Genomic DNA, 20,907 nt, shown 5'->3' with positions numbered 1-20,907 from the left:
TATGGAGCCTGGCTATAGATAGACGCCCTAGATAGACAAAAGTACAAATTCACCAAGTCTGGCAACGCTGAAAAATCACGAAACTCAGATCACACCTACACCCTGGGGAAGATTCTTTGGTTGATAAATAAGAACTGAGGAGGCCGTGCGCTCGTCTACAGTAATTTATTGTACCCAACAATCAGTATAAAAACGGGTCAATCTGTAGTTTCACAGTCCTTTCATGTGATTTTAAGTCTTATTTTGCATATGAATCGTTTTAATCCAGCCTAGCCTAGCCTAACCTAACCTAATACGGACGAGACAACCTCCCAGTCCTAACTTGATGCCCTTACCATAGCCAAACGACTTCCTTACGAAAGGCCAACCTCCCGACCCTAACACTGCGCCTTAAAAAAGGACCGATAACATGGCGAAAATAACGCCACAATGGCCCCTCAGCGTTGGGGGGGTCACTGCCTATGTTAAATAACACGAAAAATCTAACTTCACGAAATTAAAGCAGCAGCGAAAAAAAAAAATGCAGAAAAAAAAAAAAAAATTACCAAACGGGCGCGGCGATTCCACCTATATTTTAACAAATTCATGATCTCAGGGTAAGATATTTTGGTACATATGCAACACAGATTGAATTCTCATTGCAAGTGGTGATTGGAAACAAACAGAATTTACCTATTTGGAGGGATTTAAGGTCGCCCGCGGCAGCATTCGCCGACGATCTCTCCGACTGGCCGCGTTGTTTACTAACCACCGCTCCGACTGGACGCTCGCCAGTGTATCAAACATACTCAAATGTAGGCAAAAGTAAGGTAACAAAAGAGGCTGTCTTCGCAGCGAGCGTGTAACTTTGGCCAAAACACTGAAACACCCACACCCGGCACCACCATGGAAATGCAATTGGATCACTGTTCTTAGCTTGCTGTTTCCGTTTCGCTGTTGCTTACATAAGCTAAGCAGTGAACCGTGTCACTATATTTTCCGAAGTCATCTGGTGATTTCAAAAGGCGTGGGCGTCGGGCGTAGCACCGCAAAGGGCCATTAGCGGCGGTTACACAAACTAAGCGGTGCTACCCATGAGAAAGCCTTTTCATACCATAGACCTCATTGGTAACAACCTAACCTATCCAAACCTAACCTAATCCAACCTAACCCAACTTGCGTGAAAGCCAACTTTCAAATTTAAAAACATCCGTTAGGAACATTAGATATGGCCTGCTGCTGGTAACATCGGCGAAACTTTTACGCATTCTAAATCCTCATAGCTTTCAGATGATAAAAATGCAGAATTCTAATTGCAAAAAGCGATTGAAAAAAATACCTATTTTGGGGTATTTAAGGAAACGGCAGCGTTTACCAAAACGATCTTTCCGACTGGCAACGTCTTTTACCAACCATCGTTCCGACTTGACGCGTCAGTGTATCAAACATACTCAAATGTACGCAAAAGAAAACATAACCATGTCAGAGCTATGGGAAACAATGATTTAACCAAACCTAACCTAATCCATCCTAACCTAACCTGCCTGGCAGCCTACTTTCAAATTTAAAAACACCCGTTACGAACATTAGATATGGCCTGCTACTGGTAATTTCGGCGGAATATTTAAGCATTCTAAATCCTCATTTACAGCTTTCAGAGGTAAGTTTATAAAAGTCCCCAGTAGCTATGGTAAACCAGGAAAAATAACAAGTAACCTGTGAAACTCATTTCAATAGAAAATATGGAAAGGCAGTGCCTATTTGGTGAAGAATTAATGCTATTTTATTAGGCAAATATACTGCACAGTACAAACAGAAGAATGTTTTCTGTGAAAATGCAAATTGACCTAAGACTGGGGCGTCGCCAGAAAAATACAATTCTGCACACTAGTATTAGCAACGGAAACATCTAAACCTACTGTTATGTACGGCTGCTATGACAGTCCGAGCACGGCGTAATAAACTTATGGGGAGAGAAGAATTAGACAAGCAATTTTCTTCAGTTATGCTTAACAGGTCTCAAAGAAAATGTCCAGGCTTGTTTTCTTTGGATAACAAAAACAAAAGCATTTCTGCATGATTTGTATATGGTCCCCATGATTTACACTAAACCAAGAATTCTTAAGTGTCTTACCTTTGTCTCATATCAGCAAAAATATGAGGCTTTTTAAAGAAAACAAGCGACACGCAAAAGTTGATGTCACAGGTTGCGCTTGGCGCGGTGTATAGATGACACAAAACAAAATTATTTTGACATGATACGACTTGATTCGATTCCTCAAAGTATTTAAAGCATTCGAATACTAATTTAAGCAATTGAAAATTATAGTCGTTTGTAGTTTACTCTTGTTATTCCTTTTTTCATTTCCTTCTTATTGTGTAAAACAAAAACAATGTTTAAAGATGCAGGGACTCCTTGTTTACGCATTATATTTTACCATATAATAGTTGTATTTGTCTCAGTTACCAATGGAACCCAAGATGGTGTTGGAGAAGGCAATTCGTAAGTAATACGGTATTGTCTCCTAGGGTAAGTGCTTGATTCAGACAATTCATTTAGCCTAACTTCCTCTTTAACCTACGGTAGGCTGCTGCTTATCCACCTTTGGACTGATTCACAGACTACGTTAGACTTGCATTTTTAAAGAACAATAACCTGGTTAAAACTCATTGTACAGAGGCATCCATTAAGCACCAGTAGGTGCAGGTTAACCCTTAAACAGTTATATCGGTAGGTATCGTTTCATTTTTGAAGGCTCCAGTATGCATGGATGCGTCAGCCTTGGTCACCCAGTGGCGGCTCTCCATGCAGCTCAATCTCTAACAGCCTCCCTAATCAGTTCCTTATTCTTGAGGTTACACTCAGTGACCTCATCCCAGGTCTTTTTTCGGTCTACCTCTCACAACCCTACCCCTAACGTTAACAGTTCTCACTTTCTGCTCTCATTTATCATCCCTCATCCTCTCCACATGCCCAGATCACCTCAGTCTACCTTCCCTCATCACAGCACCAATACACTCCAGTCCCATCCTACCTCTTAACTTTTTTATCATCAACCTAGCCCCCCAGGCCTTGTGTGCGGGGATGCACTGCACATCCACCCAATCACTGTCATCTCTGTACATTTGAGCCTGCGAATATCCTCTTCCTTTACTTCCCAGTCCCACTACCATATATAGTAGCATAACATTCCTAACATGTGCCGCAACAGAGATGTGGCATAGTTATATGCAGGTGCAAAGAAAACCATTTTGCATTTTTTTATAAACGGGGGATCCTCCTTATGTATGGCATGTTTTGCCATTATTTTGGTAAATTATAGAATAACACCTATCAGCGCTACCATATACCAGGTATGTTTTTGATGCAAGGGAAAACTTCAGGACTTAGGAAACAGAGTGTATCATAGGATGTATGTCCACAGTTAAATTTGTATTAATAGTAAAAATTATAATTGATAAGAATAATCAGTGGGTTGATACAGATGTTCTTACCACATAGCTATTTTTCTTTTCAGAATACCAGGTGGTGTGTCAGGTATACCAGGTGTTGACAGTATTCCAGGCAGTCATGGAAATTTCCCTGGCAGTCAGTCATCTACCGGAATTGAGAATGTTGATGGAGAAGGATATTGCCAGGTAATAATTCTGCACCATTTTTTTGATGAATAATTGTAAGACTGTAGCTAGCTACTTATCATGTGAGATCCAGTTCATAGCAGCATTAAATGTAAACTATAAAACTATCTATCTATCTATTGCCAGACGCCTCAATCCCGTTTGGGGTGGCCACAAACAAATCGCCTCCAAGTCGCCCTGTCCCCCGCCATTTCACTCCCTTGCTCCCAACTCACACCCCCCTCTCTCATATACCTCTCCACCCCATCTCTCCATCTCATCCTCGGCCTCCCCCTCCCTCTTTCCCCCTCTATAAAACTACATTGGTTAAATGAATAATATACATCTTTGACATAATGTCAGAATAACCATGTATCTTTGACATAATGTCAGAATAACCATGTTCACTGTTTAGTATATTGTAAATGTATTTATATCAGGCTTTAATTATACCTAATTGTGACTTAAAGTTCCAGTAGTCTGTTGATCCCTGTGATTTGCATGGCCATTTTTGCAGATCTTTTGGTTGTGTTGTATGACAGTATTATTACTGTTATCCTCCTTGTGTGAAATATCAGGGCAGCAAGTCAGTGAAATGGTAACTGTTTTGGTCTTGAGAATATTAGTTTGGGAAACTGTAATGGTATTTTAAATGCATTTATCTGGCAAAGAATTCAAGGCATCTTGATATACCTAATACCATACACCTCTCATCTAGTGAGAAGATTGTGCTAAAAGCTTCTTTTCTCTTCTTAATCATATCCCCATAAAAGTGAAACATCTTTGTTGTACATCTCCCTGCCTGTTATGAACATAGGTAATAGACTGGTTGACTGTTGCATAAAACTAACATACAGCTTCTAAGGTCTGATCTTAGGACCACTGTACAGTATTACAAACATTTGAAGTTAGAAATAGTGCCTGTAGATTAATCATATTACATTAGAGGAATACTGCACTTGTTTTCTAATTGTCATTTATTGAATATATGCAGTATTACTTAGTTCATAATTCATACAGTATATACCAGTATTTTATCATCTAGCTCTGATTTATTACCACAGCCGTACAGAGGAGCTACATGCAGAAGTTTCATTGGCAACCGTTCTGTTTACATATATTCCGCTCAACATCTGGCCGACATGGAGAAACGTCTGACAACTGCCATAACTGTCATTAGTCATTCAAAGTATGTTCAGGAAAGAGTTTTGTTTAGGTATAGTTACTCTACTTTTCCTTCTGTATACTGTTCTTACTAAATATCATCCATTATTACCTGTGAAAGTACAGTCGATGCTCAGTTTAATGAACTAATTCAGCCAACCCCCATTCCATTATATCAAATTTTCCGCTAAATTGAGTTCCATAACCAGGTCTCAGTTTGAAGGAAAATTTTCTGGTATTTCAAGCTATTTTCCACTAAGGCAACCCAAACATATCAAACTATGCTAACTCTCAATGTACACACAGCAGTCTGAACCAATAATTAAAACCCCCGGGAATGCATGATTGTGTACGGAATTTCCTTAACGGAATTATGCTCGATTTAACGGAAATTTTCCGTTAAATAAGGCAAAAATACTGGGAAAAATAATTCCGTTATCTCGGGCATCTACTATATCGGTGCTCATTAAATCGAGCATCTACTGTAGTTTATGACTATGCTGATGTTATTATATGCTAAAACTGTTTGAGTACATATTGATTCAATAGATTCTTTATATCATTGCCTATACAGTGTTAACTTGGATCTTGGAAGTGCTAAACTGTAATGATATACAACAAGCATATTGAAGAACAGACTTGATATCCAGATGTCTTCTTTACTTCTTACAGTGATCTGTCAGCAAAGTGTGAGGATTATGCCATCAAATCACTTTGCTATGCTGCTCTTCCTTTATGCAATGAGAATGTTGCAGAACCACAGCCAAGACAGCTGTGCAGAGAAGAATGTGAAATTCTTGTAAGCGGATAATTTATTGTCATTAGATATACCATACCTGTATATGTGCTGATGATGTTTTACAGTATTAAGCTAGGTCGTAGTTTGTAGCATAGAATATAATGCAGTATTAATAATCCAAATAGTTATTTTTGCATTAGTAAGTATGGTACTTTAAATCTTGGTGTAAAAAACAATGAAGGGGGAAGTACAGTATGCTTCATTTTGTTTAGAAATGTCAGAATTTTGGGAATTTTACTCTAGCCCTTTCATTTTGTCATGTAGCGTACAGATCATACTTTATCTGTTTTGCTGCCATTGTCAAATTCCAGCACTGAATATTGTATAAAATAAACTGTTTGGTACTTCTTTACTTGCAGGTGAATGATGTGTGCAGGATGGAATACGTTATTGCCAAGGAGCATCAGCTCATTGGTCGACAGCTGCCCATTCCCGATTGTGACCAGCTCTCCCCCATCACATCCCCAGAGCACCTCTCATGCATCCGCTTAGGTGTGCAGAGTGAACCACTAGTTGAAGGTAAACCAGCAGATGTCTTGTCATGATTTATTGTTGTCTGTTTCATAGTGTTTGCCAATCGATATACATATATATATTATATACAGTACCGGTATATATATATATATATATATATATATATATATATATATATATACAGTACCGGTATATATATATATATATATATATTATATATATATATATATATATATATATATATGTATATATATATATACAGTTATACAGTGCTCGTCAGAAGTATGGGGCGCCCTGCGTCCCTCCTGAGAAACAAACCTTTCAACATTGAAAAACATATAAATAATGCATTTTATTTACCTTTAGTGCTTCGTAGGGTAGCCTTTACGTTTCTTCACGGACCTGAGACGTCTTGGAAGTGAAAGGGCGAGGCTCCTGAGGTGCTGGAGGGGTATTTTGTCCCAGGAGTCACGAATGGCGGCTTCCAGCTTAGGCAAAGAGCTCACGTCCTTCCCTTGGAGACTCTTCTTTACGAGGTACCAGAGGTTTTCAATCGGGTTGAGGTCTGGGCTATTTCCTGGCCAGTCTGTCATGAATGATACCTCGCAGTCACGAAGCCAATTGGTGACCGATTTGGCCTTGTGAGCAGGTGCACCGTCCTGCTGAAACACTCGTGCACCTGTTAGCTCGAAGGAGTCTGGTAAATGATCACACAGAAGCTCCAGGTAAACATCCTGATTCACTCTGAGGTTCTTGGGAAGTACAACAAGCTTCCCCAAACCCTTCCCTGAAAAACAACCCCATACCATGAGTGAATCAGGATGATTAACTGTGCTTTCTTCATACCGTGGGTCAAGTGGGTCACTACCTTTGCATGCTCCTCTGTTACAGGTAACACTAAACGTTGCCTCATCAGACCACAACACTGACAACCATTGTTCCTCACCCCAATTTAGATATTTATTAGCAAAGGCAAGCCTACGAATTCTCTGGCTGCTAGAGAGAAGAGGCTTTTTCACAGGCCTGTGACTTGTGTAACCAAGCTCATGCACCCTACGAGACACTGTTCTCACTGACACCTCACCAAACACTTCTGGGTTGCTCTCCTTAATTTTCCTTGCACTCACACAAGGATTAAACTCCATTGCACGTTTTAAAACATTAACAGACCTTGGGGAAGTTTTCCTAGGCCTACCAGACCTCGGTTTCTTTGTGGGAACTTCACCACTGTTTTCCTCCCGAAACCGCGCACACCAACGACGCACTGTCGATTGTGCCACACCAACCAATTCACTAATTTCCTTTGTCTGGTGGCCTGCCTCCTTTAGAGCAATGATCTGGGATATGATTTCACTCGATAGTTCACGGGTAGGTGCCATAACAAAGTTTTGAAGGCCAAAACACTGCGGGACACTCGGTAAAAAATGGCGCAATTTGAGAGGGACACTCGGCGGAGTTCCTCTCTCTCAGGCAGCCCGTGGGCGACTGAGGCGGGAACCAACCAGCGCATCAGAAGGCCTCAGGCTACCGTGACGTCATGCTCGGAGCTCAAACTTGTGGCTCAATTCTTACCCCCCAAAATGGGTGATTCTTTTTGGGCCATAAGTATTGCGCGCCCGGCGGACAACGCTGAATACTTCTGACGAGCACTGTATATATATATATATATATCCATCCATCCATCCATCCATCCATCCAATCCTATTTTGCCCCATGAGGAGCATAGGAGCCCGGGGCTAGACAAGTTGGTCCTGACATTTGAGTGACCAGCCTCACTCATCCCTGAGTGGCATTACGTGAGTGATAAATCCGAACAACCCTTTGGATATAAACCATCACCGGCTCAGTCCGATTGGAGTGCCGTAATTACCCATTAAACCACCAGGCACCATATACAGTATATATAGGCTATATACCGTACTGATATATATACCTTATATATACATATACAGTATATATATATATATATATATATATATATATATATACACACACACACACACATACATACCTGCATAAAATCTGTGGAATGCTGTTATGGTACATATTTTGACTATGATAATGTTTTGAATGGGTGGTTGGAGATAACTTTCCATAGAAGGTACTACCATGAATGTGAAATGTGGCTATAAATTTGTCATCATTGTCTAGCCAGGAAATTCACTGACAAGAAAACAGAGTTCATCTTCAAGCTGAGACACACATTATTACACAACATAGCTATAGCATTTCTTTTTCACAGTGGCTTCCCAAGTCAGGAAAGTAATGGTCATTTCATTTATTGGTATAAATCGCTTCCTCACCATTGGATCTAAACTTAATCTTGTGTTGTTCTCCAGATGAGAAATGCTACAAGAGGAATGGTGAGACTTATCGAGGAACAGAGAGCCGCACCGTATCAGGCCGTATTTGTGAACCATGGAGCCAGAACCAGTTTTATATGCGCACTGCGGACTACCCAGAGCTCATTGGTGGCCACAACTACTGCCGAAATCCAGCAGGCTCTGAATCTCAGCCTTGGTGCTTTGTGGCAGGCGAACACTCTGTGTCAAAGGAAGAATGTGTTGTTCCCATGTGCAGTAAGTGCTGGGATGTGTTGTTGATCCATTATGTGAAATTTTGCCGTTTACCTGTTCCTTTCTTACTGGTCAGTACCTTCACAACACCACCCATAACCTTAGCTTTCCTACCCAGACACTTTTGAATACATTTTCACCATTATCATCATCATAAGCAGCAGCATCTTAACTTAATTCCAACTGAAATATAAGGTGATATAGAACTTAGAATGGAAGGAAGGCAAAATTACAAAAGATGGAGAACTATCTATCTATCTATTGCCAGAATTATTAATCCCGTAAGGGGTGGCCACAAACAATTCGCCTCCATGTTGCCTAATCACCTTCCATTTCACTGTCCTACTCCTAGCTCACATCCCCCTCTCTCATATACCTCTCCACCCCGTCCCTCCATCTCATCCTTGGCCTCCACCTCACTCACATACACTCTCCTCATCAGTCTGTCACTCTCCATTGTCTCCACATGGCCAAACCACCTCAGTGTGTTTCTCCTAGCACTTCCTGTCACATCCACACCACAGTTCTTCACTTCCTCATTTGTCAGTCTGTCTCCCCATGTGACTCCATATGCTCCCCTCAAATAACTCATTTCCGTTGCTCTCACTCTTGACATCTGTCCCTCCAACAAGGTCCAAGCGTTACTTCCATCATCCAATCCCATGCCACCCCATGAAGAGCACAGGAGCCCGGGGCCAGGCAAGTTGGTCCTGACATTCAAGATGAGAGTGACCAACCTCACTCATCCCTGAGGGACATTATGTCAGCAATAAACCCCAACCATCCCTTGGATATAAACTTGCATAGGCTCAATCCGATTGGAACGCCATGATTACCCACAAAACCATTAGGTGCCATAATTTGGTTATAGCTATGATTACCACCCAGCATAGTACAGTAAATGGTTTCCTGGTGTTTGGGAAACATATGATGAGAATATCACTTCAGATGAGAGAAGGCAAGGAATTTGTTTACCATGCAGTTGGCAGCACATACAATAGCTTTAATATATGCATATTATTATGTGAAAAATTGTCAGGGCATTTTTATTTCCCTTTTCAGATGACAACACATGGATTTACATTCTTGTGGCAGCAATTATTGCAGCTGGAGTGCTGATTTTGCTGATTGTCATGGTTTGTATGAGGCATAAGTCAAAGTTCCCTAAACAGCCCTCTCCCAAAGCCAAAACAGTAGAGCTAAATGCACTCCTGCCTAAACAACAGCAGCTGCGAGCACGGGAATTCCCTCTGGCCAATGTTCGATTCATGCAAGAGTTGGGGGAGGGTGCCTTTGGTAAGTCAACAAGTACAGTACAGTATGGTAGTTATTTAGAAGTAAACACTGTATGGAGCTGGAGAGTGATGCCTTCAAGTAATGGCACTAATGTAACTGGGCAACTTTGTTACCCAGTCATACAAATATCCCTCACCTCTCCCTGTCCCTTGAAAGGAGGATGGTGGAGTGCAGGAGAAGGACAACTTCAGCCTTCAATCCACTAGATGTATGTTCTGATGAGCCTAAGGCCACAATAACTAAAACAGTTGGTGTATGAAAGGTGTGTAGTTGTAAAGTAGAAATGGGCACAGTATGTCATATTTTCATAGATGAGATTGACAGACACATATTTTCATAGAAGAGATGAGATAGACAGACATCTACAGATAGGCAGGTAATAGTTTTACAGTCTTGAAGTTCAGAAGAGCAGTGACCAGGGTAGTGACAACAGCATACAGAGAGAGAGATGCTGCATTGCATCAAAGAGAGAGACACTGAAAGGAGTGACAGAAAAAGAGCTGATGAACAGAGTTGTTCTTTGTAATATCCTGCAACAAGCATATCAGAATATGTGTCCTTATGTCTATTGAGACTTGTCAGTGTATAGGATACCATACATTTGTGTGATTTAGAAAGTATTTAGAATATTGTGCTTGTCACTAGATACAGTTGATCCCTTGATTGTTTCGCACTTGGTTATATTGGTGTTTGTCATCACTGCAAGATGAAAATCTACACTTCTTCCGTTATCATGCATTTCTGCTCAAAACATTGTTATTGCACACTTGAGCTGGTTTCTGTTGACGGTGATGGTGCAGTCTCTTTGGTTTCTGATGGCTTTGAGGGATTCAAAGATGAGGCCCTACTTGAGGAGTTAATCCCAGGTGGTGGAGACCACTCACTTTCTATTCTGTAGCTTCAGGACCACTTAGCTCAAGTTCATCCCAACTCTGTGGTATGTGGTCCTTCATCGTGCCCTTTTTATCACTTTTTGTTAACCGAACCATGCCTACGTGCATTTCTGATACATAACATACCAGTATATACAGTATGTAGTTAATGGGTCTAAATTATTATAATAGGGAATACTATTTAGGCTTGCACTTGGGATGCTTGGTATCATTTAGGATTAATTCTGTAGCTTTTGTGCTTTCCTCTTATTGCGTAGTTTCATTACCACATGCCATGCTAGGTACTGGTTACCATTATGCTTGATAACCAAGGGATCACTGTAATTCTATGTAAATTTACACCATTTGATAAAATTATATTTTAAAATGAACTGATTTTCCTCTCCCTTTATTTTTCCCTTTGTAGGAAAAGTGTACAAAGGCGAGCTACAAGGCGTTAGTCCTGATGGTAACTCAGTCTTAGTAGCCATCAAGACTCTTAAGGAAAATGCAACCGCCAAGACACGACAAGACTTTCATCGTGAGGTTGAGCTGATGACTGACCTTCGTCATCCTAATATAGTGTGCCTCTTGGGTGTGGTCATGAAGGAGGAGCCCATGTGCATGTTATTTGAACACATGTCACAGGTGAGAGTTTTCTGTTAGGTGTATGATTGCTGCTTGGGTGGGCACAATTTTTCCAAGCTGTATTTAGTACAGTAAGATAAAACCAGATTAAGGGGACAAATGCTGGTAACTTAGAGGAGAATACATTTTCCATGGATCTGCCAGATATGTTTTGTAGGTTTAGGTAAACCACTAAATCGTAAGTTTAAACAAAATTAGCCAGGTAATAATATGAGCATACAGTTTTCTGGTATAAAAAATACAGTATTTTGAGAAAGTGGAGATTTTTTCCGGCAAGTGTGCTAAAAGTTCATCTATCTATATATCGACAGTATAGCCCGATGCCCTAATCCCGCAAAGGGTGGCCGCAGACAAAACACCTCCAAGTCACTCTGTCACCCACCATTTGACTACCCACCCCCCAACTCACTCCCCCCTCCCTCATATACCTCTCAACTCCGTCCCTCCACCTTATCCTCGGTCTTCCCCTCCCTCCACCTCACCTACATACACTTTCTTAGTCAGTCTTTCATTCTCCATTCTCTCCACATGTCCAAACCACCTCTGTATTTCTCCTAATCTTCTCAACCACATCCACATCCACCCCACAACGTTCTTTCACTTCTTCATTCATCAACCTGTCCCTCTATGTCACTCCACATGCTCCTTTCAAGTAATTCATTTCCACTGCTCTCACTCTTGACTTGGTCCCCTCTTGCAAGGTCCATGCCTTGCTTCCATACGTCAGGGTAGGGATCACAATACTATCATGCAGTGACTTCTTAACTTCCATACTCACCTCCCTATTTCTCTTCACTGCTTTCAGTGAACCAACAACCTTCCTTCCCTGCTGTACTCTTTCATATCCTTTATCCCCGAGAGTTCCATCCTTACTCATCACACTACTCAAGTACTTGAATGCACTCACATTCTCCATATCTTTGCCATCCAACCTCACCGTGCATTCTGTGACTTCATTCCTCTCAAACACCATAACTTTACTTTTGTTTACATCAACTTTCAGATTCCTCTTCCTACACACTGTCCCAAATTCACTCACCAACCCTTGCAACTCCCATTCATCTTCACTCAGCAACACTGTATCATCAGCAAACAACACCGAAATATTCCAAATCTAACCCTCATTCATTTGAACCACCCACACATCCACTGCCCTACCTTGCACCTCCTTTACAATCCCATCCATGTATATATTAAACAGCCATAGAGACAACACACAACCCTGTTTCAGTCCCACATTGAGATAAAAGAACTCACAGCTCAGCATCCACTTGCATCGTAGCCCTAGCTCCTTCGTACATACTCTTCACAGCACTCAACAATTTCCCCTCCGCTCCATATATTCTCAGTACCTTCCACATACCTTGTCTGTCTATTCTGTCATAAGCTTTCTCCAAGTCCATGAAGGCAGCATACACTTTCTTTTCCTTCTCTAGATACTTCTCCACGAAACATCTTAGAACACATATCTGATCTACACACCTGTTTACCTTCCTAAATCCCCCTTGTTCTTCTCCAACTAGCTCCTCTGTTATATTCCCAGCCCTATCAATGAGTATTCTACCATATATTTTTCCAGTCACACTAAGAAGGCAAATACCCCTATGGTTACCACATACTTCTCTCTCCCTTTTTCCATTGTATAAAGGAACAATTATACCTGATTTCCAGTCCTCCGGAACACTTCCCTCTTCCCAAGCCAATCTACGTAACATCCATATCCACTCCGCTACAATCTCACCTCTGTACCTCAGCATTTCACCACACACTCCATCAATTCTTGGGGCCTTTCCCATCGAGATCTTCTTCATTGCTTCCACTATTTCTGCCCTACTGATCTCTTCCTCTCTCCTCTCATCTCTCCTTCTCCCAGCCATTCCCCAACCACTTATACTTGCACTGCTCTCACTCCCTACATTCAACAAATCCTCAAAGTTCTCCTTCCATCTCCTCAATTTCTCTCTCTTCTCCACCAACAATCTATTATTCCTATCTTTCACTCCCCTACTATTACCCCTTTCACACTGCCTTACTTTCTTTACCTCCTTCCAAAACAGTTTCATACTCTCCCTCCATTTCGCACTCAGATTGCTCCCAAACTCTTCATCCACTTTCTTCTTACTCTCCTTCACCAATCTCTTCAACTCCCTTCTCCTGCTCACATATACCTCTCTCTTCTCTCTCTCATCTTCTCCCCTACCTCTACTCACTAGCCATTCACTATATGCCTTCTTCTTTTGTTCCACAGCTCATTTCACCTCATCATTCCACCACGCTGTCCCTTGCACACCCCTACATCTCCTCCTCACTCCACAAACCACCTCACACGCTGCGCCTATCTCTTCCGTGAATATCTTACATATATCTTCCACCCCTTCCATCTGCTCTAACTCATACCTTCCCAATCTTTCTTCCATTATGCTCTTATATTCTGCCATTTTCTCACTGTCTTGCAAATTCTCCTCTCTTCTCACAGGAGCTGTTTCCTCCTGTCTTCCCCTTTGTCTCTTCAACCATTTTCTTTGCAGTCTTACCTTGGCCATCACTAAGTGATGGTCCGAGATTCTACAGTATTCTCCCACCCTCTCCACACTCTTGCATCCACCACTTGTCTTCTCATTCGCTCATCCACACACACATAGTCTATCATTGCCTTTTGTTCAACAAGTTCACCATCCATCCTCCTCATAACTCTCCATGTATACCTGTGGATCATCTTATGCCGAAAGTAGGTGTTAGATATTGCTAACCTCTGACCAGCACAGGTGTCCAACTAAGCACTACCATTCCCATCTACTTCAGCTGGCACACCCCACTGACCAACCACTCCATCCACCCATACACTCCCAACTTTGCCATTCATGTTTCCAATCAAAAACACTCTCTCACTCCTCTCAAACTTGTCCATGCATGATTCTACACTCGCCCAAAACTCATCTTTCATTAAGATAAATATTTTTCTTTCATTTTAAGGAAAAAATTGATCTAGGACTACATGACCTTCACAGAAAGTGTGGCTGTGTTGAAGAACACTATGGCATTATTTTCTCTATTTTGATGTCAGGGTCGAAAATTTGAAAGCTTTGTCGTCCAGTTCCCTAAAAGCAAAATTTTTAATTCAGTTTTTACCTCCAGTGGAACGAGAAACAATTGTACAGTATGTATAATGCAACATAGTGAAATCACCAAAATTGATGTTGCTGGAAACCAAGTGCATTTTGGTAAGTTATTACATTTGGATGTATTTCCACAGACTGTGTGCTCATACCCAGGTTAGTATGAAATATTGATCTCATGTGTAGTCAGTTTTCATAACATCTGAAACTGTGTTTATCATCATCATCTAATCCTGAGTTGCCCCGTAAGGAGCATAGGAGCCCGGGGCTAAGCAAGTTGGTCCTGACATTAAGATGAGAGTGACCAGTCTCACTCATCCCTGAGTGAAAAGACGTGAGCAATAAACCCCAACCATCCCATGGATATAAGTCTGCACCAGCTCAATCCGATGGGAGCATCTTCATTACTCACTAAACCACCGGGCATAATTTGGATTTATGGTTACCGCCCCGAGCAGTAAATGGTTTCCTGTTGTACAGGAAACCATTCGGCTTGTCACTCAGTGTAGAGTCACCCATAGGCAGATGGAAGAGGAAAGAATGAAGGAAAAAAAAGACACAAGAGGGAGTGTAGAATAACCTGTAGGAATAAGGAAGAGGAAAGAATGAAGGAAAGAAGACAGAAGAGGACGGAAGGAAAGAAGGAAGGAAGAGTGGAAAGGGCAGTCACCCGAGAGCAGCACTACATTGATTGAGTGGATGGTGAGCGCCCCTACCTACCACTAGGCTAGTATGTTTCCATAATACTAAAATAATAATATACCTAGTATTGTTTGGCAAGTGGCTCCTTTACATTCTGGCAGCTGTTTTCAGTAGGTTAAGCAGTGGTTCATTGATAACGTTGCCCTGAATGTGTCTCCATAATCAGATGCTGTATTTTATAAAGCAATCTAAGGTAGCTTGATCTGATCACTAATTGTGATATATCTGTATGATATCTAATCTAGTCTAACATTGCAGCTGTTTATCTAAACCATTTAAGCTTAAAGGTATCTTTTATTTCATTTTACTTTTATTTTAGCTAACTAGATTTCTTTTCGGCCTGAGAGAGATCCTTATGCTGGAGGAATATTCTTTAACCTTCTAAAGCCCCCAGATGCCTTCTGTTTAGTTTGGCTAATATTAGATGATGATATTCAGCTTTGAATATCCCTTGGGTTTGTACCTGTTAAAGTAATGCATAGTTTTCAGCCTCAGTGCCTGATGTTGTTTATTAAAGTTGGATATGAGAAAACAGTACAGTACTATTATTCTACTGATACTGAAATTAATAATGAGTTTTTCATTAACTATAGGTATTAAAAATTATTTTGCATCAGTTTTGGAGTGTGGTGTTGATGGACGATGTAAGCAGCCAGGGAGGTACTTTAGTTGATGTTAAATCCAACCAGTTGGTATTTTGTCTTGACGATCATGGCATGTTTGTTTAGTCGGTATACCAAATAGACTACTGTACTGGTTATGACTAAAGTTAATCTAGTGTCATGTACCAGAGTGATATATTATCCCCTACTAAGATTTAGATTTATTCAAGTAATATTTATTGTACAGTACTCTAATATCCTCTTATCAGATGATTGTTAGCTGCATACAGTATTATGGTAAAACCAGCTGCTGTTACAGAGTGTTGGAGAGGCTCATTATTACATTATAGTGTACCTACTATATACAGACTTTTATTTCCCAGGGTGACTTGCATGAGTTCCTGATTGCTCACTCACCACGATCAGATGTGTCAGCATGTAGTGATGATGGAATGTCACAGGTGGTCCTGGAGCAACCTGACATGCTTGTCATTGCCACTCAGATTGCTGCAGGTAAGCTGTTAATAATTCACATATACATTTACCTCCCTTCTTTTACCACACAAAGGTACTTTTAAGTCATTCATTAATTCAGGTCTCTCCATTCACCAGCACGTCACACTGAGAGTCAGCCTCTCTCTTAGCAGCCACAACTTTACTTGTATCTGCATAGACTTAGCTATAAGCCACATTGCTCACAGACATTCACTTAACTCTGAACTTGTCTGCAAATATCCAATTCACAATAGCTTTGAGCTGCTCAGTCCTTCACCATTCACAGTCCCATAACATTTACCACAACTTGAGTTATTTCCATTCAAATACAGTTTATTGTACTGTATTTTGAAATCCAGGAACATCATACTCACTTATTTTACCCCAGCAGTGGTACATTACATCCATCCATTATTCATCATCCAATCTGACATTGCCCCATGAGAAGCTTAGGAGCCCGGGGCTAGGCAGTTGGTCCCGACATTTAAAATGAGAGTGACCAGCCTCACTCATCCCTGAGTGGCATTGCATGAGCAGTCAGCACCAACTACTGCTTGGATATAAACCTTCACCAGCTCAATCCGATTGGAGCACAGTAATTACCCACTAAACCACCAGGCGCCAAAATCTGGTTATATGGTTACCATCCGGTGTAGTAAATGCTTTCCTGGTGTACAGGAAACCATTTGGCTTGTCACGAAGTGTAGAGTCACCCACAGGCTGAAGGAGGAGGAAAGAATGAAGGAAAGAAAGACAGAAGAGGGACAACATCTCCTAAATATTGTTTACTAAAATGTTCCTCGTGGGCCCAAAATGAATAAAATCAAATTGACACTTACTGTTGCAGTGCAGTTTTATGTTGTATAAGTACTTGTGTCTCCTGTGGTAGATTTGAATCTTTGTGACTGAGGATAGTATATGCATCTTTATCTTGGGCTGCTGGAGTTTCATTCCTATTTTAATTAAGTGAGACTCTTAAAATAACCTTTGCACATTACAGGACAGAAATCTAAAGTACTCTGCTATATGATCTCTACAATTTGAAGGATCTTTGTGCATATTTATAATGATAACTTATGGTTTTTTTTATCTCCATCACTAAGATTTAAGTTCTGCATCCAGCTTTGTACCATACTAGACACTAATTCATTCCATTTTTGGGCACATCCCCATAAGTATAGAAGAAGAGGTCTTGAAGCTCACTCATAGAAACACCAGAGTAACTTCAGGATAAACAGATATTCATTCCATCCCACTTGCAAATTTAAGGTAGTGAACCCTGAGTAATACAATGTCAGCTCTGCCTTAAAATACTTACTCCTTCTTCATCATATTATTGATGCACCTCCAAGTGATCGTACAGTATTTAGATGTAATGTGGAAATCTGAATGTAATGAGATAATTGGAGACTGCTTTTAATCTCTTCGCCACAAATGTTTTCTCTGGAGTTAATGTCAAGAGGTTGCAAGAATAAGCTGAATAATATGTTATTTGATTCAAGGGGGTTAAAATAACGTCGTATGTGTGTGTGTGTATATATATATATATATATATATATATATATGTATAACATACATTATTTGTTATAACTCTACCAGGTATGGAGTATCTCGCCAGTCACCATTATGTGCATCGAGATTTGGCATCTCGCAACTGTTTAGTTGGGGAAAACCTTACAGTCAAGATATCAGACTTTGGACTCTCAAGGGACATCTATTCCTCAGATTACTACAGGTGAGAGCATGTGGTTTCTTTTTATTAGCTACAGTGGAAATGAAGAATATTGTTTTGTGACCATTTATGCTTAAGGAACTAAATAATTATTATAATACTGTAACTAGAATGGTATTTATTAGGCCACAAACTGTACCTCAGCCATGCTGAGCAATTCATACCTCCATCCGACTTTGGACTCGACAACATTTGGCATAGACACGAAAAAGTAAAACAAACCATAGAATAATAATAACAGAGAGCAAATATTGATCACTTTTACCAAGAAACAAGATTCCTCATTTATGGAGTCATATGAGCATGAGAAACACATACCATAGTTCATCATTGCATCACAGGATCAGAGATATATGAGTTCACCTTATCAGACCACAGTATGGTGACAACCCTCTCTTCTACTCCAGTACAAATACAAAATACATCAGCTCACTGTGATATCACTGTAATGCTGTTCCTCACACCTCAGTGCAGTACATGTGTGCACATCTTTCTTAGCCAGCAGGCCTTCAGTATACCTCACTGTATGAGAGTTTGGAGTACTGTACGAAAGTGACAAGGTATCTTAAGTTTTTCAATTTCACATTTATAAGAGCCAACAACAGTGACATCATTATCATCATCATTATGATTTAACGTATCAAAGTGGGTTAAGTATAAAGAATGGCAAATGCAGTAAAGAGAGCATATTATGAATTAGTATGATACTCCAAATGTGGTAAGTTGGGAATTTCTGTTCTGCGTCCCTGTGCCGTTAAATAGTTAATATCTGATATAAATTCTTGAAATTCTTACCATATTTCCTAATGTGATAGAAATTACATTACACTTATTTATTTATTGTAAGATTAAAGGTGAAAATATATTCTGTGAGAATGAAAATAACCATAAGTGTGTTTTCATTACAGAGTTCAGAGCAAGAGTCTTCTGCCAGTACGGTGGATGCCCCCAGAGTCCATCCTGTATGGCAAATTCACCACTGAATCTGATGTGTGGAGTTTTGGTGTGGTGCTGTGGGAGATATTTAGCTATGGACTACAGGTAAATAGTTGTCAAGTTAGCTTATCGTACTATATTTGCACTTCATACATCACTTCACTTTCCCAGTGAGGAGACAAGGAAAATTTGGAATGACTTTGTGTAATGTGAAAACATCTATTCCCACATGATTGTATATTTCCTCATCTTACTCTTAAATTGTACTGCCATTGCTGTCTTACGTAGATTTTCTAAAGGAAAAGAAACACCTAGACTTTTTTAGCCTTTCAGCCTGTGGGATTTCTCCTATGGTACTGTGACTTAAGTTGTTTGGTAAAAGCCTGCATAAAATAGAGAAGGCATTTCATGCTGGAGGAGTTTATAATTACATCACCCTGTGGCATCTGGCATGATCTGAATGAAATAATATTACATTAGGCAAAGTTAATTAGAAGACATCCTCAGATTAAAGGGGTTTATATTATAGCTACAGTCTAAGCATGTTTGAAGGGGTTTATAATATTAATGGTTTTGGGGGTGTGCAGAGAAGCAGTGCAGTGCCAGGAGACATGACACTTACATAAGTGAAGAGTGCTGTGAAGCAACTGAAAAATGGGAAAGCAGCTGGGTTTGATGAGGTGTATGTAGAGATGCTTAAGTGTAGTGGAGAGAATGGAATGAAGTGCTTGTTGGAGATATGTAAGAAGGCATGGATAAGTGAAACTATGCCTGCAGAGTGGAAAAAGACTGTGATTGTACCCCTGTACAAAAATAAAGGTGAGCGAAGTGAGTGCAAGAATTATCATGGCATAAGTTTATTGAGTGTGGTAGGGAAGGTATATGGAAGAATTATTATAGAGAAAGTAAGAGAGATCTCAGAAGTCCTAGTGAGTGATCAACAGGGTGGCTTTAGGAGTGGCAGAGGATGTGTGGGTCAGATATTTGCGGTGAGACAGATAGCAGAGAAGGCTTGTGAGAAGGACCATGAGGTGTTTATGGCATTCATGGATCTGGAAAAAGCATACGACAAAGTGGACAGAGAGGGATTATGGAAAGTTTTGCGCATGTACGGTGTATATGGTAAGCTGCTAGGTGCCGTCAATAGTTTTTATGATGGTAGTGAAGCATGTGTACAGGTTAATGGGCATCTAAGTGAATGGTTCACGATCGGTGTGGGCATGCGACAAGGTTGTATGATGTCCCCATGGTTGTTTAATATATATATGGATGGGGTGATGAGAGAAATAAAAACATGAGTAATGGAGAGAGGAATGGCATTGGTGGTGAATGGTGATGGATGGAATATCTCAAATTTGTTGTATACTGATGATGCAGTACTGCTTGCAAGTACCGGACAAGAACTTGGTTGGCTGATGCAGAGTTTTTGAGTGTCATGCCTTGAGAGTAAATGTAGAAAAGAGTAAAGTGATAGTTATTGAGAAAGGAGGTGACTCCCAGTGCGATGTTACAGTGAATGGAGAGAGACTGGAATTGGTGAGAGAGTTCAAATACCTGGGTACAGTGATAGTAAAGAGAGGAAAATGTGCAGAAGAAATTGAAAGTAGAGTGACACAAGGAAGAATGGTAGCTGGTGCAACAAAGGCCTTGATAAGAAACAGAGGCTTGAGTGTTGCAGCTGCACGAGGCTTACATGAATGAGCGTTAGTGCCAATTTTAACATACGGATGTGAGACTATGATGTGGCATGAAAATGAAAAGTCAAGAGTAAGAGACTGCTGAGGAATGTATGCGGAGTACAGAGGGTGGATAGGATGCGAAATAATGTGATTCGTGAAGGATGTGGAGTGACGGTGGACACCAGAATCGAAGAGAGTGTACTTAGATGGTATGGTCAT

General features: G+C 40.5%; 1 protein-coding gene across 1 annotated transcript in view; it reads left to right on the top strand.

Annotated features, from left to right (window-relative positions):
* The window catches only part of LOC145405265 (tyrosine-protein kinase transmembrane receptor Ror-like), a 61,445-nt gene that overhangs the window by 30,748 nt on the left and 9,790 nt on the right, over positions 1-20,907 (top strand). Inside the window, exons 6-15 of the mRNA XM_080276681.1 lie at positions 3,498-3,618; positions 4,662-4,786; positions 5,434-5,560; positions 5,920-6,079; positions 8,374-8,613; positions 9,673-9,906; positions 11,206-11,426; positions 16,230-16,359; positions 17,941-18,076; positions 18,982-19,114. Of these exons, the coding sequence (XP_080132807.1) occupies positions 3,498-3,618; positions 4,662-4,786; positions 5,434-5,560; positions 5,920-6,079; positions 8,374-8,613; positions 9,673-9,906; positions 11,206-11,426; positions 16,230-16,359; positions 17,941-18,076; positions 18,982-19,114 (1,627 nt within the window). The remainder of the gene's footprint in view (positions 1-3,497; positions 3,619-4,661; positions 4,787-5,433; positions 5,561-5,919; positions 6,080-8,373; positions 8,614-9,672; positions 9,907-11,205; positions 11,427-16,229; positions 16,360-17,940; positions 18,077-18,981; positions 19,115-20,907) is intronic.

The sequence above is a fragment of the Coenobita brevimanus genome, chromosome 66, assembly GCF_032717465.1.
Source record: "Coenobita brevimanus isolate Jiangsu-jjx chromosome 66, ASM3271746v2, whole genome shotgun sequence".
NCBI lineage: Eukaryota > Metazoa > Arthropoda > Malacostraca > Decapoda > Coenobitidae > Coenobita > Coenobita brevimanus.
The sequence above is the reverse complement of the archived record's forward strand: the minus strand, read 5'-3'. Positions and strand labels throughout refer to the sequence as shown.